The 14,865-nt window shown below is 44.6% G+C and overlaps 2 protein-coding genes across 2 annotated transcripts in view; both read left to right on the top strand.

The window, feature by feature from the left end:
* The window catches only part of ANKRD2 (ankyrin repeat domain 2 (stretch responsive muscle)), an 86,654-nt gene that overhangs the window by 19,935 nt on the left and 51,854 nt on the right, over positions 1-14,865 (top strand). Inside the window, exon 2 of the mRNA XM_014532640.1 lies at positions 4,423-4,461. The gene's annotated coding sequence lies outside the window, so the exon portion shown is untranslated. The remainder of the gene's footprint in view (positions 1-4,422; positions 4,462-14,865) is intronic.
* UBTD1 (ubiquitin domain containing 1) overlaps positions 1-14,865 on the top strand; it is a 75,469-nt gene that overhangs the window by 19,935 nt on the left and 40,669 nt on the right. The window contains exon 2 of the mRNA XM_005885409.2: positions 12,755-12,893. Coding sequence (XP_005885471.1) covers positions 12,851-12,893 — 43 coding nt within the window. The 5' untranslated portion in view covers positions 12,755-12,850. The remainder of the gene's footprint in view (positions 1-12,754; positions 12,894-14,865) is intronic.

Genomic DNA, 14,865 nt, shown 5'->3' with positions numbered 1-14,865 from the left:
GGGGCTCAGCGAGGGTGGCCGGGCGTCCCCAGAACTCAGCGAGCGCGAGGAGAACCGCCGCTCCTTCCAAAGGCTGTGTCATTTCTTTATCCGGCTGCAGATCGTGTCTGCCGGAATCCGACTTGCAGAACCGCAGGACGCGAGGGTGGCCGGGCGTCCCCAGAACTCAGCGAGCGAGGCGAGAACCGCCGCTCCTTCCAAAGGCTGTGTCATTTCTTTATCCGGCTGCAGATCGTGTCTGCCGGAATCCGACTTGCAGAAGCACCGCAGGACTCTGGGAAAGAAATCTGTATTTTTCCCGCAGGGCTTTCTGGAGTCTCCGGGCCGTCTCGGAGTCTTGGAAAAGTGGGGAATCGCCCTGGGGTTTGTTGGGATCCTTCCCGGCCGTGGGAATGGGATCTGCTCCCTGGTGATCCGCGAGGGCCGGGCAGCGCCTGCTCACTTTCTTGGTGCCCTCCTGTCCCGACGCCTCGCCTCGGGGAGAAGTCTGACTGTCGTTGCCCCAGTCTCGGCCTCGTACTGACTTCCTTCTCTGGGGGTGTTGCAAGGACCTCCTGAGAATGATAAAATCGTGGACGTTAGAGGTGCAAGGCGCCTCCGAAACCTGTCTAGAACCCAAGTAGACCCGACCTCCTCCAATCCGAGAAAGCCCAGATCCAGCGAGGTTGAGTAACTTGCCCAAACCCACACAGCTGGTTAGTAGTACAGCTGGGACTAGAAGAGTCTCCTCTCCCACCCAATTGCCACATATCCCCTGATGTAAGAGAAGCCACAGGCAGAGTAGTTAGTGAAGTGGAAACTTTAGTTGGAGTTTCCTGTCTCCTTTGATGCCGAAGGTGTGTTGACTGGGTTGCAGAAATTGGAAAGGTGGACGAGGGGGAAACATGGGGGAATCGGGGAAGGATGTCTGTGTGGTGGACAGGATGACTTGTAGAAGGAGAAATGTACTTTTATGGGGGAGGGGTAAAATTTAACATTGAGATCCTCTTGGCAACCCGGGCCATTCTGACTGAGGAAAGTTGATTCTCAAACCCAAGCGCCCTCTTTCATTCATTCATTCATTCAGTTAACAAATGTTTATTATCTATGTGCTCAGTTCACATAATTGATTTTGTTGCATTTGAAACTCCTACTTGAAATTCTCCCCTTCCTTTTTTGGCATTATTAGACTATCTTGTTTCTGTGTGTGTGTGTGTGTGTGTGTGTGTGTGTGTGTGTGTGATCTCACTGCTAGGTGTGGACACACCCATGGGTCAGTTTGACATTTCATTTTTTTCTCTCATTACTCTCCTTAGAGAAATCTTATTCAGTATCACAAACCTTTGTCCATTGGGAATACCCATATGCTGTATTTTCAACTATTTCCTCTTGAACATTAGACTAATATCTCTAAATGCCCACTGGACACTCTGATGTAGTTATCCTCAGATTCCACACCTCTAAAACCAAGCTCTGCATCTCTTCCCTCAGTCCCCTTCCCTTTGCTCTTCCATTCTTCCAGATGCCTAACTTTATTCTTTGAAAATCTCTCTCTGCTGGTTTTCTCTGCTTTCTGCCCTCTTCCTTCCAGCCAGTCACTTGGACTTGCTGTTTCTTCCTTCAGCAGGTCTTACAAACCTGCCCCTCCCCACTGTACTTCACAGCCTTGTCACCTCAAATGCAACTCATCTCCCAGGCTGAAGTTAGTTCCCTACCAAAGGCAAGTTCATCTTCAGTCATTCATCCAGTGCCTGTACATGGTGGGCAACCCCCAGATGATGTTTATTAAATTAACCTGTTCCAAACCATATAGTTCTATGTTCAGAAAAAATTTTGTATCTTCCCTTGTTTACAAGAACAATCCTTCCATTTAAGGTGTGATTTCTTTCTCTTCCCTGACAATAAGGCCACCAGTGTTTGCTCCTGCTATTCCCCACTGCTTATTAAGAGCCTTCTTCCCTTTAAGTTTCACCTCAAACCCAATATTTTTCTAGAAGCACCTTGCCTGACAGTTTCACCCCCTCCTCAGTAGATCTGATTGCTTCTTCTGAGAACTCGTTCAGATACATCATGTCACTTACTTAACAATTGTCTACTCCATATTATTAGTCATTTCTTTGATGTTTACAGTCTTATATCAGCAACTACATTGCAAGCCTTGAAGAGTTAGGTTCTGTCTTATCCTTGTGTGTGTGTGTCTGTTTGTCTTTCTCATTCATTCATTTAACCATACACACAGGCACACATACATACTCGACACTTAGCTCAGTGACATACAAAGGAAGCACTCAATATTTGTTGACTTTAGAAAGCTGTCTCAACTTCATCTTACCATCTGAATTTTTCATGTAAACATTTTATTGAAGTATATTTCTATATTTTCTACCTTCTAGTGTGTAATTTTTGCAATTCTGTGGGTCCTAGCTATAAATAGCTTTATTAATATCCAAAGCCAAGGGGAACTATAACATGATAAGTTTGGTATAAGGGAAGGAATCCTTAATCTCAGTGTGCACATGGCATTCCTATAACATCTACAGCTTATCCTTTGCTAAGGACAGTTGTATGTTGTAACACTAATGCTTAAAATTCCCCTAGCTCCTACTGTAATGCTAACGCTAATGCTTACCTTTCCTTGGTCACTGATGTAATGGAAGAAAGCCTCACAGAGAGCTAGCATATGAGCTGTAGTCTTGGGCCTGTAGCTGGGTGACCGTGGGCAAGTCATCAGTCCTCTCTGGGTCACACTTTTAATATTTGAGAAAGGGAAGGGGGGTTATACTATATCATTAGAGAGCCATTGTAATCATCTTCACAAAGGGAACTATCCAACTTGAAAGTCATTGAGTTGAAATCTTATGCATTGTCACCCTTTGGCCTTAGTTCTGTCTTCCTAGTCACTTGACAGGTGAAGCAGAGACTTGACACCCACTGGTCAGGCAGTATTGCATTAGCTGGAAGAATTAGGCGGTCCTCTCATCTCATCAAGTTTTGTGATTGTCACTTTTTAAAAACTGTTATTCAGCCCTAGCAGGTTGGGCTCAGTGGCTAGAGCGTCGGATTGCGGACTGAAGGGTCCCAGGTTCGATTTCGGTCAAGGGCACATGCCTGAGTTGCAGGCATGATCCCCAGTTGGGGGTGTGTAGGAGGCAGCTGATCAATGATTCTTATCATTATCATTGATGTTTCTATCTCTCTCTCCCTCTCCCTTCCTCTCTGAAATCAATAAAAATATATTTAAAAAACAAAAAACCTGTTATTCATTTTTAAAAACTGTATTATTGAGAGTATTACAGATGTCCCTCCTTTTTCCCTCTTGTCCTCCATAATCCTGTTCCCACCCTGATCCAGGCCTTCACCACGCTATTGTCTGTCTTCATGGGCAATGCATATTGTTCTCCAGTTAATCTCTTCCTGCCCACCACCGTTAACTGTTACTCTTAATGCAAACTCAGTGGTCTATGTTCTCCCCTTCAGATCCTGGGAGGCCCTTGCATACTTCAGAGAATACTTGGGGGTTTACTCCTTTGGGGGGCTCCTGCCACCCCATACATATACCCTGGGTAGATCAATAGCTCTGCCCAAGAAGTGAGTGAGTAAGGCAGCCCTTCCCCTGGCCACCCCAGGATGAAATAGAGGTGGTAGAGCAGGCCAATCTCTTGCCCAGCTCCACCCTTTGAGAATGTGGCAGGGCTGAAACCCAAATATCTGACTCTGGTGTGCCAGGCGTATCCACTTACATTCTGGAATCTCAAGCTAGGGATGGACAGACCCAGGGCCCTGTTTTGGGCTGGTTGGGCTTGGCAACGAATCAGCATCTCATTGTGTGGGCTGCTGTGGCTATTCTTGAGAGAGGAATTGGGCAACTTCTCCATTTGCTCAGTAAATATTTACTGAGTGCCAGGCACCTTACTGGCTGTGAACAGACCTGGTCCTTGGCCACATGAAACTTACAGTTTAGGGGGACAGATAATAAACATATAGTCTTACAAATTACATGTGGTCATACATGGAAATCTTGTATGATTATACATATAATTATGTATTGTTATTATATATGCTGGGGACACCCACATTTATCATTTCAGCCCATCCTGTCTAGCCTTATATAGTTTGCTGCCTACATAACACATCTAATGTCTAAAAGGCTCCTCAGATTAATATGCCCCAAATAGAATCCACACCCTTGCTCCTTCCACACTTTCCCATCACAGTTAATGGTGATTTAATCCTTCCAGTTGCCCAGGCCCCCAACATTCTAGAGTCATCCCTGACTCCTCCCTTCCTCTCACATCCCACATCCACTTAATCAATAGATTTTGTTGGCTTTGCCTTAAATATATCCAGAACCTGACTCTCACCGTCTTCACCACTTTCACCCTGGTCTAAGCTACCATTGGCCTCTTAACTGACCTTCCTACTTCCTCCCTTGTCTCTCGACAGACTATTTTCAGCACAGCAGCGAGAGTGATGCTGTAAACTGTAAGTCAGATTTTGTTACTCCTTTGCTCCCATCTCATTCAAAGTCCTTGTGTTGGCCTACAAGACATAATAGGATTTTCACCAGCTTAATTTTCTTAAACCATCTTTTGCTCTTCATTCCCTGTTCCAGCCTCTGATATCTGAATGGGTCCCTCCCTCCCTCTTCTCCTCCATCTCCTCAAACATTGCTTTTCAGTTAAGCCCTCCCAGGCTATTCTTTTAGAAATCGACCTCTTCCTTTCACCACCTGTTCTCAGCATTATCTACCACTATTCCCTATTTTATTTTTCTTTACATCACTTATCATTACCTGACATTGGCTGTCTCCCCTACTGGATGTGGCCAGAGATTTTTATTTGTTCATTCCCTGGTACCTAGAGCAGCGCCTGGTGTATAGTAGATGCCTAATGATGAAACTAGTGTGTGTAACGGAATTGGTGAGGTTTATAGAAAAGCAGGAATGAGCAGATCTGATTGTGTTCCCATCTTAGATGGGTGTTAGGGCAGGTATTTGATGGAAGGGACTTAAGCTGCCACCTCAGAGTGGTGTTATGTTCCTGGGACTGATTTCTCTCTCACCCAAGGACTAGGAAGGTCTCAAATACCTGAAGTATAATTCCCTGTGGTTTGGGAGCCTCTTTCTAGAAGATACTAGGGCTGAAGCAGGAGAGCAAAGTGAAGCCCTCTTCTAGGGTTCTAGCCAGGGAGTAGCACTTTCTAGCCATTTTATGTGTGCATCTATGTAAGAGTGGACACCTCTCCCAGATACACATGGTGTTTGTAGTCATAAACTCAAGGGGAAGTGATGGGGTAGTCTAACAGGCTGAGGCAGGGAGGAGGGTGATGTGGATTCCAGGCCTCTCTACCCCATTGACTTGTTGGGGAATTTTTAGAATCATAGAATTTTAGAGTTGAAAGAAACTTGAAGATTTCTTTAACTTCTCTTTTCTTTTCCAGCTATTAACAAACGAGAATAAAGGTATATCTACTCCCTGCCGAGTTCACAGAAATATGGTGCAACCTATATAAAAACTGCCTGGGCTCCTTTAAGTTTCAAGTGTGCTAAGGCCAAGACATTGGAGGGAAGTGGTCAAAGTCAAATGTATTGAAAAGGGAGGAGGTCTAGTCTCTTTGCCACTTTTTTGAGTAGTGATCTTGGGCCAGTCATTTGTTTGTGCTCAGTTGATCCTCTGTTTGATAAATAAAAATATGATAATATCTCCAGTTGACTTCAGAGGGATGTTGTAGGGATAAAATAAGCTGACACTGTTTTAAAAATTGCTTTCATGGCTGCACTATCTGCTCACATATGAGGTCCCAACTCAGAGCCTCATCTGGCATTAATGGGAAATAAACCTTGGTTCTCTGCTCCTTCCTAATTGTGTGTTACTTTGGACAAGCCTCTTGGTCTCTCTGAACTCCGTTTCCCCATGTGTACCCTGCGGACCTCCTAAAGAGGTTGTAAGAATCAAGTGAGATCCTGGATGAAAAAAGACTGTGAACATAGTTTCTATTATCCAAAGCTACAGAATTTTTACGCACAAAACCTTAGCCAGCAATTCCCTTCACACATAACATTGAAGTTTACTCTTTTTAAAGGAACAAAACTATAAAAGAAATGTTTTAAAACATTTTTGGATGGGATTCATTCTGAAATGGATGATATGCTTATAAGCAAACTATGCTGAGCATGAATAACCTCTGCAACTTGAAATGTTGAGTTCGCATCTATATATACAAAGCACTTGCTTGGTGGAGGTGGGAACATCAAAAGCTTCTTTCTCTCAAAAGTCTTTGTATCTGAAAAGAGAGGAGAGATGGTGGCAGGCAGAAGGAAATGGCCAAGGCAGAGCCTGTTCAGAAGCCCTACCTCCAGGTCCCAGGCAGCAGCATTGGTGCGAGGAGGCTCTGAGTCCTGTCCCTGGCTCTGAATTAGAAGAGTGGGTCTTGCCTGATCAGTTATTGTGTTATGACGGTGTCAGGCCTTTGGGCTTATGAGTCTCTAGGGCAGTGGGCCCCAAACTAAATGGTTCTCTGCTGCTGTGCTTTTGGGGTTCATGTTTCCACCTATAATTGTTGCTCTGTTTTCTCCCTGGTAGTCAATGGTCACTTCCTTCCCTCCCTAGTAAAAACTTGTGGTTAAATACACATAACATAAAATTTATCATTTTGATCACTTTTAAGTGTACAGTTCTGTAACATTAAGTACATTCATGCTGCTGTACAGCCATCACCACCATTCATCTCCAGAACTTGTTTCATCGTCCCAAACTGAACCTTTGTACCCATTAAACACCAGCTTCCCATTCTCCCCTTCTCTCAGCCCCTGGCAACTGCTATTCAACTTTCTGTCTATGAATTTGATTACTTTAGGTATCTCATAAAACTGGAATCATACAGTATTTGTTCTTCTGTGTCTGGCTTATTTCACTCAGCATAGCATTATCAAGTTTCATGCATGTTGTAGCATGTGTTAGAATTTTCCTTATTTTTAGGGCTGAATAATACTCCATTGTATGTATATACTACATTTTGCTTACCCATAAGCCATCATAGGACACTTAGGTTGCTTCCACCTTTTGGCTATTGTGAATAATACTGCTGTGAACATGACTGTACAAATATGTGTTTGAGACCCTGCTTTCAGTTCTTTTGTGTGTACGCCTAGAAATGGAATGCTGGATCGTATTTTAATTTCTGAGGAAAACAGTGTACTGTTTTCTTCAGTGGCTGTGCCATTTTACATTCCCACCAGCAATGCATGAGGGTTCCAATTTCTTCACATCCTTGCTAATACTTGTTATTTTCTGTGTGTCTTTTTTGTTTGTTTGCTTTGTGTGTGTATGAGTGTGTGTGTGTGTGCACGCGCGCGCGCGCCCATGCTCATATTTAGGTAGTAGCCATCCTAATGAGTGTGAAGTGGTATCTTATTGAAGTATTCACTTCTTGAAATCCCATCTGCTGGGCTCAAATAGCAGCCCCTCTCATTTCTTGAACTTGTTAGAATTATGCCTAGAGAAAGAGTAGATGGGCTCAAAGTGAAGCTTGACGGGTCCCCCAGAGAGGCAAATACAGGAGCTTGGGTGGGGAGAGTCTGTGACATTTTTCTGGTCAGTCAGAATTTGGTTTCTAACTATGTGGTCAATAGTTGGGATGGATGAATGGATGGATGGATGGATGTCTCCTGTTAAGCAAAGCATTTCTGTGTTATCATTTATCTGGCTCCCAAAGATGTTATTGCTATCTTACTCTGAGCACCACTTTTTTTTAGCTCCTTTTTGCATGTGAGAGATGCAGGACTGTGGTTCAAGTGAAGAATGTAGTGCTCAATGAAAGGTATGGAGTGTTACGGTGACATGGTAACATGGTGCTTGACTGCTGTTCAAGGCCATGTGCTTCTCTCTGAGCTGTTGGGGACAAGATCTCTCTGCTTTCTGAGCCCCCTAGGAAGGGGGACTGAGTACAATGTGCTCCCATACCTCTGACCAGCCCCAGGCCCTCAACTCCTGTATCTATCGCCCTTGGAAAGAGACAGCTGTAAGGAAAAGGTCTGGAGCCCCTTCTTTCTGCAGGGTAAGGGGTGAGGGCAGTGGGGAACGGGGTGGCCTCATTTGTACCTGTCTCCTCTGGGAGGCTGGCACCAGAGCCCAAGCCTAGGCAGCCAACTGGTCCCCAAGTAGCCTGGATCCTAGAGTCAAGCTCATGGATGGAGTTTTGTTGTTTTTAGGGCTTGAAGAGCTGCAATAGCAACAGGTGGGTATTTACCATGTGCCGGGAACATGGGAACATTACCGTGCAGCATCTCTGTCAATCCTCACAACTATTATCACCTTTTTACAGATGAAGAAATCAAACCTTAGAAAGTTAACACCTCCTGCCTACGGTCACAGCTGTAAACAACAGAGCCAGGACTGGAACCCAAGTGGTCTGATTTCAGAGCCCAGGCTTTTGGTCACTGTAGTTTATTTTCACTGGAATTAAATGTTTTTTAAAATAAGTGTTTATTATTGAGTACCTCCAGGCAACATGCTAGATCCATTCAGACAATCATCTTATTTGATTCTTCCCATTTTGCCTATGGGGACATTTTTACTCATTTTACATTTGGGAAAGCTGATGGTCTGGAACAGTGGTTCTCAACCTTCTAGCCCTTTAAATACAGTTCCTTATGTTGTGACCCAACCATAAAATTATTTTCGTTGCTACTTCATAATTGTAATGTTGCTACTGTTATGAATCGTAATGTAAATATCTGATATGCAGGATGGTTTTAGGCGCGACCCCTGTGAAAGGGTCGTTTGACCGCCAAAGGGGTCGCGACCCACAGGTTGAGAACTGCTGGTCAGGAAGGTAAATGGATTGCTCGTGGTCATGGGACTCAGCTTAAGCACTTTGACTCAATTCCAGTGCTCATTCCATTGTGCTGTCAGCTCCCTCCTCCAACCCCCATGAAATGAATCTAGGTGGTCAGCTGTGAAGTCTGCCGAGCTTCAAGGACAGGGACCACTCTGCTCCCCTCCTGTTTCTGTCACCTCCTTTAATTTTCCAGCAGCTAGACCCCAGCCTGCACACTTAGGAGCCACATATGCCTGGCACATAGTAGGTGCTCAATAAATATTCATTGAATGTTTTTTGAAGGCTGAGTTTACTAGGAGCAGTAGAATCTCAACCAAGATTGTGTTCCTAAAGAGAAACAAGTAGAATGCAAGCATTGTGTTTCCTCCTCCTCCTCCTCCCAGAAGGAACTGCTCTTTCCAACTCCCAGATGCCAGAGACTTGAAAAGAGTGCCCTAGCTCTGCAGACAGAATTACTCCCAAATTCCCAAGGGAAAAGAAGCAACAGCGTCACATTAGCTAAGTGCTTACAGGATCAGGTGTCATTCTTCGTAATTAATAAGACTAACGATCCATCCATTGCTCTGCTCAGCATTTTACAGTTTTCAAAGTGCTTTCTCAAGTATAATGTATCATTTGATCGCCACACCCATCCTGTTAGGTAGGCAGGGCAGGAATCGTTTTTCCTGGTTTATGGATGAGGATACTGAGACTTAGTGAGGGTGCTAAGCTGCTCAAGGTTATTGACAAAGAAGTGACAGAGTAGTGAGAAAGCCTCAGGTCAGAGCCTTACTTTCCACATCTGTAAAATGGTGGCAAGGGTAGTGTAGTCAAGGATTACTAGTATATGGGATCCTGTGTGTAAAGTGATCAGCAAGATGCCCACACACAGCAGATGCTTAGCAAATGATAGCAGTAGGTAGTTCATGACAATAACCAAGGCCAAATTCAGTGTTCCTTTGGGGATTTGTATTCTACTGACTCCTGTTCAGCTTAGAGTGTTGGGAGGAGCGGAGTGTACCCACCCCTATCCTGCGGGGAAATCAGATTTGGGCCGCTCTCTGGCCCTTCCCTGGAGTCAGAGTATATAGAAAGCGCTGGCCATGCATTTGTTTTGATTTGCAATATCTGAGATCTTTCAAAGAGGATCTTTATAAGATATCGTTTTCTTTTGGTGGAAGATAATTATGACAGTTATGACAAGTATTTTATTTATGTAGCGACTATTTGCATTTTATTATCCCAGCTCCTCCAGCTCATTAGCCTCAAGCAAATTGTTCTGGATTTGGGGGGCGCCTCACTTTCCTTATGTGTAAAATGGAGATAATAATACCTACTCCATGGGGTTGTCATGAGAATTAAATGAGTTAATGAACATAAAGTCCTTAAATGGTGCCTGGGACATATTAAAATACCCAATAAATGGTAGTTATTATTTTTTTACTATTTCACCATGCTTGTCACTGTATTTATACTAGCTGTCTCCAAATTGTTCCTCCCCTCCCCCCCAAATTGTGAAGCAAGGCCAATGAAGTTTATATACAAAACCTAATTTCCATTGAATATACTAGTGCTAACTGGTTATCTATTGTTCTTGTCATTACAATCATTCGTTCAGGAAAGCAAATTGGAAGTAAGTTGCCCAAGAATGGTGTTTGTATAGAGATAGTCTTGAATTCAACTTCATTAAAAAAAAACGTGAATCATTCACAAACACTTAAGAACTTCAACTCTTGTTAGTAACAAATCCCTTGCAACACCTCCACATTCTTGCTGATTCCAACAACAACTAGTGGCTACTTTTCGGGCTATCTTCTTACAGATGCAAATATTACTTGCCTGGTAGGTCAAGGCTCTGGAGCACCCTTAGTTTGCTGTGGCCCATCTTCAGCTTGTCAGACATTTCTGGATCCGCTGGGATTCCTTCTTGGAGCCTTCTATATTTCTCTGATACACTTTGTCAATTGCAAACACCTCCTCCATGAACTTCCAAGAAACTGGCGATAAACATTAACACTTAACACACAGCCCCCTGTAACTAGAATAAAAAAACCATTTGTTTTATAATTAGTATATACTGCTATTTATTGAGCCACTATTGTGTGGCAGGCTGTGCAGTAGGTACTTCATACACATCTCATCCAATCCTCTTAGTAATTCACTGAGGGTGAGATGATCCTCATTTAAGGAGAGAGGCCCAGTGATATCTACTATTATGTGCATTATAACACTGTGAGAAATGGAAGATTTTGGATTCTGGACCAGTTCTTGATTCTCAGCCCTGGTTCCTTCCATGCAATATCTACCTCACTGTCAATTTCAATTTAAGGGCTCATTGGGCTCTAAACAGGTAGAGCTGGTTTACTGACGTCATTGTCACTCATGACTAGCAAATAGTCCACTTCTGCCAGTTCTCACACTACACATCTTGAATGTGCCAGCAAGTGCACTTGGTGACAACCTTCGTGGATTTGTCCCTTCTTCCACCTCTCCCCATTCCCATGCTGTGCTTAGGAAACAGACCACACTGTTCTCTCTAAATGGGATATTGCATGATATTGGTTATTTACTTAGAGAATGCACTCTTTCCCCCAAATAGACGGTCATGTGACTGACCATTTCATTTCCTGAGCGCTCTCAGCAGCTTCAGGAATCACCATCACTGAAATTGGTATCGTTTATTAATTTTCTGTTACATATGTGTTAGGCACCCTACTAGGTGTTTGACTTCATTGCTTTCAGTTTTCACATCAGCCCTGTAAGTTAGGCATAATAACCTCCACTTTATAGATGAGGAAGCTGAGGCTCAGGGAGGTTAAGACATTTGTCCATGAAAGCAGATGAACTGTTGTTCGAATCCTGGTAGTTGTATCCCAAGGCCTGTTCCTTAACCACAATGGGAAACTAAATATTCACTGCATCTGCCTGACACTGGGCACTGTGCTGCGCCCAGGGCATATCACAGAGAGTCCATTCCTTTCCTCCAGGAGATTACAGTGTGATGAATACTAGAGCTTCTGTGATCTCTTTTTATTTTTTCCAAACACACTTCCACCTAAGCATCTCCAGTGGGTAGATCCATGACACAGTGCCGAGGGTCCAGGGTCAGCTAAGGAGGCAGTCCTGGGAGCTGGGGATGCTCTGAATGCCGTGTTTACATCCCAGGCCTACTTCTTTGGTTGCTGATTGCTCTTCTTCCCTCTGTGCTCTCACATCAGGTTCACAGAGCCCAGAGCTCATCGTGGTCTGGCCCAATTTGATGTTCTTTTTTTTAAAAAAAAAAAATTTTTTTAAATATATTTTATTGGACCAGAAAAAAAAATATTTTATTGATTTTTTTTACAGAGAGGAAGGGAGAGGGATAGAGAGTTAGAAACATCAATGAGAGAGAAACATCGATCAGCTGCCTCCTGCACCCCCCCCCCCACTGGGTATGTGCCCGCAATCAAGGTACATGCCCTTGACCTGAATCGAACCCGGGACCCTTCAGTCCACAGGCTGACGCTCTATCCACTGAGCCAAACCGGTCAGGGCCCAATTTGATGTTCTTATTCATGGCCCGTTCCAAGGCTGGCTGCTGAGAAGAAGGGGGCCTTATTTGGCTGGAAGCTTATTGTTATTATGGCTTTTTATAAGGCCCCAAATGAAACTGTAAAACCTCCACAGGCTGTGTGCACTGTTATTTGGGCCTTCTCCCTGGGGAGTAGGATGGGCTGGTTTTTGGAGTCAATAGGCTGAGGGAAAGCTTCGTCAGGCCCTTTAATCTGCAGCCGACCCTTCCTGTTTGAAGCTCAGTCTAGCTCTGTCCTTCCGTGACACATGCCCCATGGAAGATCTGGGGACTGGATGCCCGGCTCATTGTTGGTCGTCAAACACTTTTCCTGCAGTCCTGGACAGAGAGGCTCAGCCCGCTACTTCTGACAGCACCACTCACTCCTTGGGCATTTGTCTATGCCAGGGGCCCTGGGCCAGAGGAAGTATCCAAGGAGAGACTTCAGCCTGTGGACCCTGTCCTTCCTGAATGCAGCCCACCACCTAGTTTGGGTATGGATGGATGAACCCCATTTTTAGGCTGGATCGGAGCCTTAGTTTTAGAGGTAAAATGATCACTTCTTCAAAAATTGTGAGGTTGGCAGTCTTGCTCAGAACCCATCCTTATCATGTAGGGGAAGGGAATTGGCAATTTTAAGGACTTCAGTTAAAGGAACTGGTTCAGAGAGGTCAAACTTCTGGTCAGGCTGTTGGTCTGCCCTGCAAAGTCAGAGGTAGAGCTGGTATTGGACCCAGGAAATCTGACTCCAGTTCCTGTGCCCTTTCTACTACATCCTGCCTCATTCCTGCAAACGTGTGCAAATGTTATACATGTGGCTTTTCATCTGTCTGCGGGGAGGAAGCAAAGACAAAAGTGTGAAACCATTTCAAGCAGACAGTGTACAGACAAGCAGAGACCAAGACAATGTATAGACAGTTTAGAAAGAGTTAAGGTGGGATAGAACAGGTATTGGGGGTAAGTGAGGAGAGTTTGGAGGGTAAGGTTGGAGAGAAGCAAGTAATATGTTTTTCTTTATTGTAAAAGTAATATGTGTTCATGTTAAAAAATGTGAACAATACCAGAAGGCCCAAAGGAGAAAATCTTTGTACTCCCACCACCCAGAGAGTCCCCATTCCCCATTTGGTGTTTATCTTTCTAGCCTTTTTCCTTTTAGGCAATAGAGTCGAGTTAGCTGTATACACCAAGGTAGGGAAGGTCTGGAGAGTAAATGGGGGCATTTAGGTCAAAGAGAGCCTCTGCTGATCCCTGCAAATGGGGTGCAGATGAATGATGTGGTTTGGGAAGAGACACCCAACATCTGTGAGCAGCAAGGACTAGAACCTGTGAGAAACCAGGGGCTCCAGCACCCCAGACTTGAGACTTGTATTTCATCGTCCACTACCCAAGTGTCTCAGGTTTTCTCTTCTCTGCTGTTGCCTAGGGGTTTAAGGGTAAAAATTTCTCCTGATTTGCCTCAGAAGCTTGTTCCCCTACCCCCTATCTTGCAGACTCCCCTTCTTTCCCATTTACCTCCTGTGTTCTTCAGCGGTGTTCTCCTTCTCTGGAGTTGGGGACACATAGCCAGTTTTGCCACACCACAAGCTTTGCTGCTGTGTGAGGTCATTTCAGGGGAGAAACTATATATAGCAGAGGACTAGCATCAGGACAGTTCCATATTGTTCATCGCCCTTCCACCGATGCAGCCAGGGTCATCTCGGACTCCGTGCCCAATGGTGGGCACTGCATTGTGTCTTCAGTATCATCTCTGTGTTCCCCAGCCAGGTCTCACCCACACAGGACCAGGGTTGTGGCCCTGCCCAAGCGAGCCTTTGAAAGAGCAGCCTCAGGAGAGGGGCAGTGGGGAGAGTCAGGCGGCCAGAATTCTCTTCCAGCTTTACCACTTGACACCAGTATGTGTGGCACCCATGATTCCCTGAATGCTTCCTCATCTGAATGATGAAGGAGTTGGTCTGGAGCAGGAATTTTGTACTATGTTTTTTTAATTTAAATATTTTTTAAAAAAATTAATTTCAGAGAGAGGGAGAGGGAGAGAAGGATAGAAACATTAATGATGAGAGAGAATCATTGAGCAGCTGCTTCCTGCATGGGGATTGAGCCTGCAACCCTGGCATGTGCCCAGACCGAGAATTGAACCATGACTTACTGTTTCCTGGGTCAACACTCAACTCCTAAGCCACACTGGCTGGGCTGAACTATTTTTTTAAGCCACTAGAACCCCTTCAGATGCAAGCTTACAAGGTAGCTTGATATATACAACCAACTGGGTGCTGTACAGGTTGATGCCAGGGAGATGGGGGCCAGTAGAGGTTCCCCTGAAGTCTTGGGGTCCTGATTGGAAATCACTAGGCAAGACCACCCTCTGAGGTTTCTTCCAGCTTTGGGCTTCATGGGTCTGGCCTTGTGATGGCCTCTGGAATAAGTGACCCATCAGCCGCGTTACAAGCTTTGTGACCTCTGAGACTTTGATGGTCATTTTGGGTAGACCTGGAGTGGTGTAGGGCAGAGTTTTTTGTAGT

The sequence above is a fragment of the Myotis brandtii genome, unplaced genomic scaffold (assembly GCF_000412655.1).
Source record: "Myotis brandtii unplaced genomic scaffold, ASM41265v1 scaffold902, whole genome shotgun sequence".
Classification (NCBI taxonomy): domain Eukaryota; kingdom Metazoa; phylum Chordata; class Mammalia; order Chiroptera; family Vespertilionidae; genus Myotis; species Myotis brandtii.
This window is presented reverse-complemented; position numbering and strand designations above follow the sequence as displayed.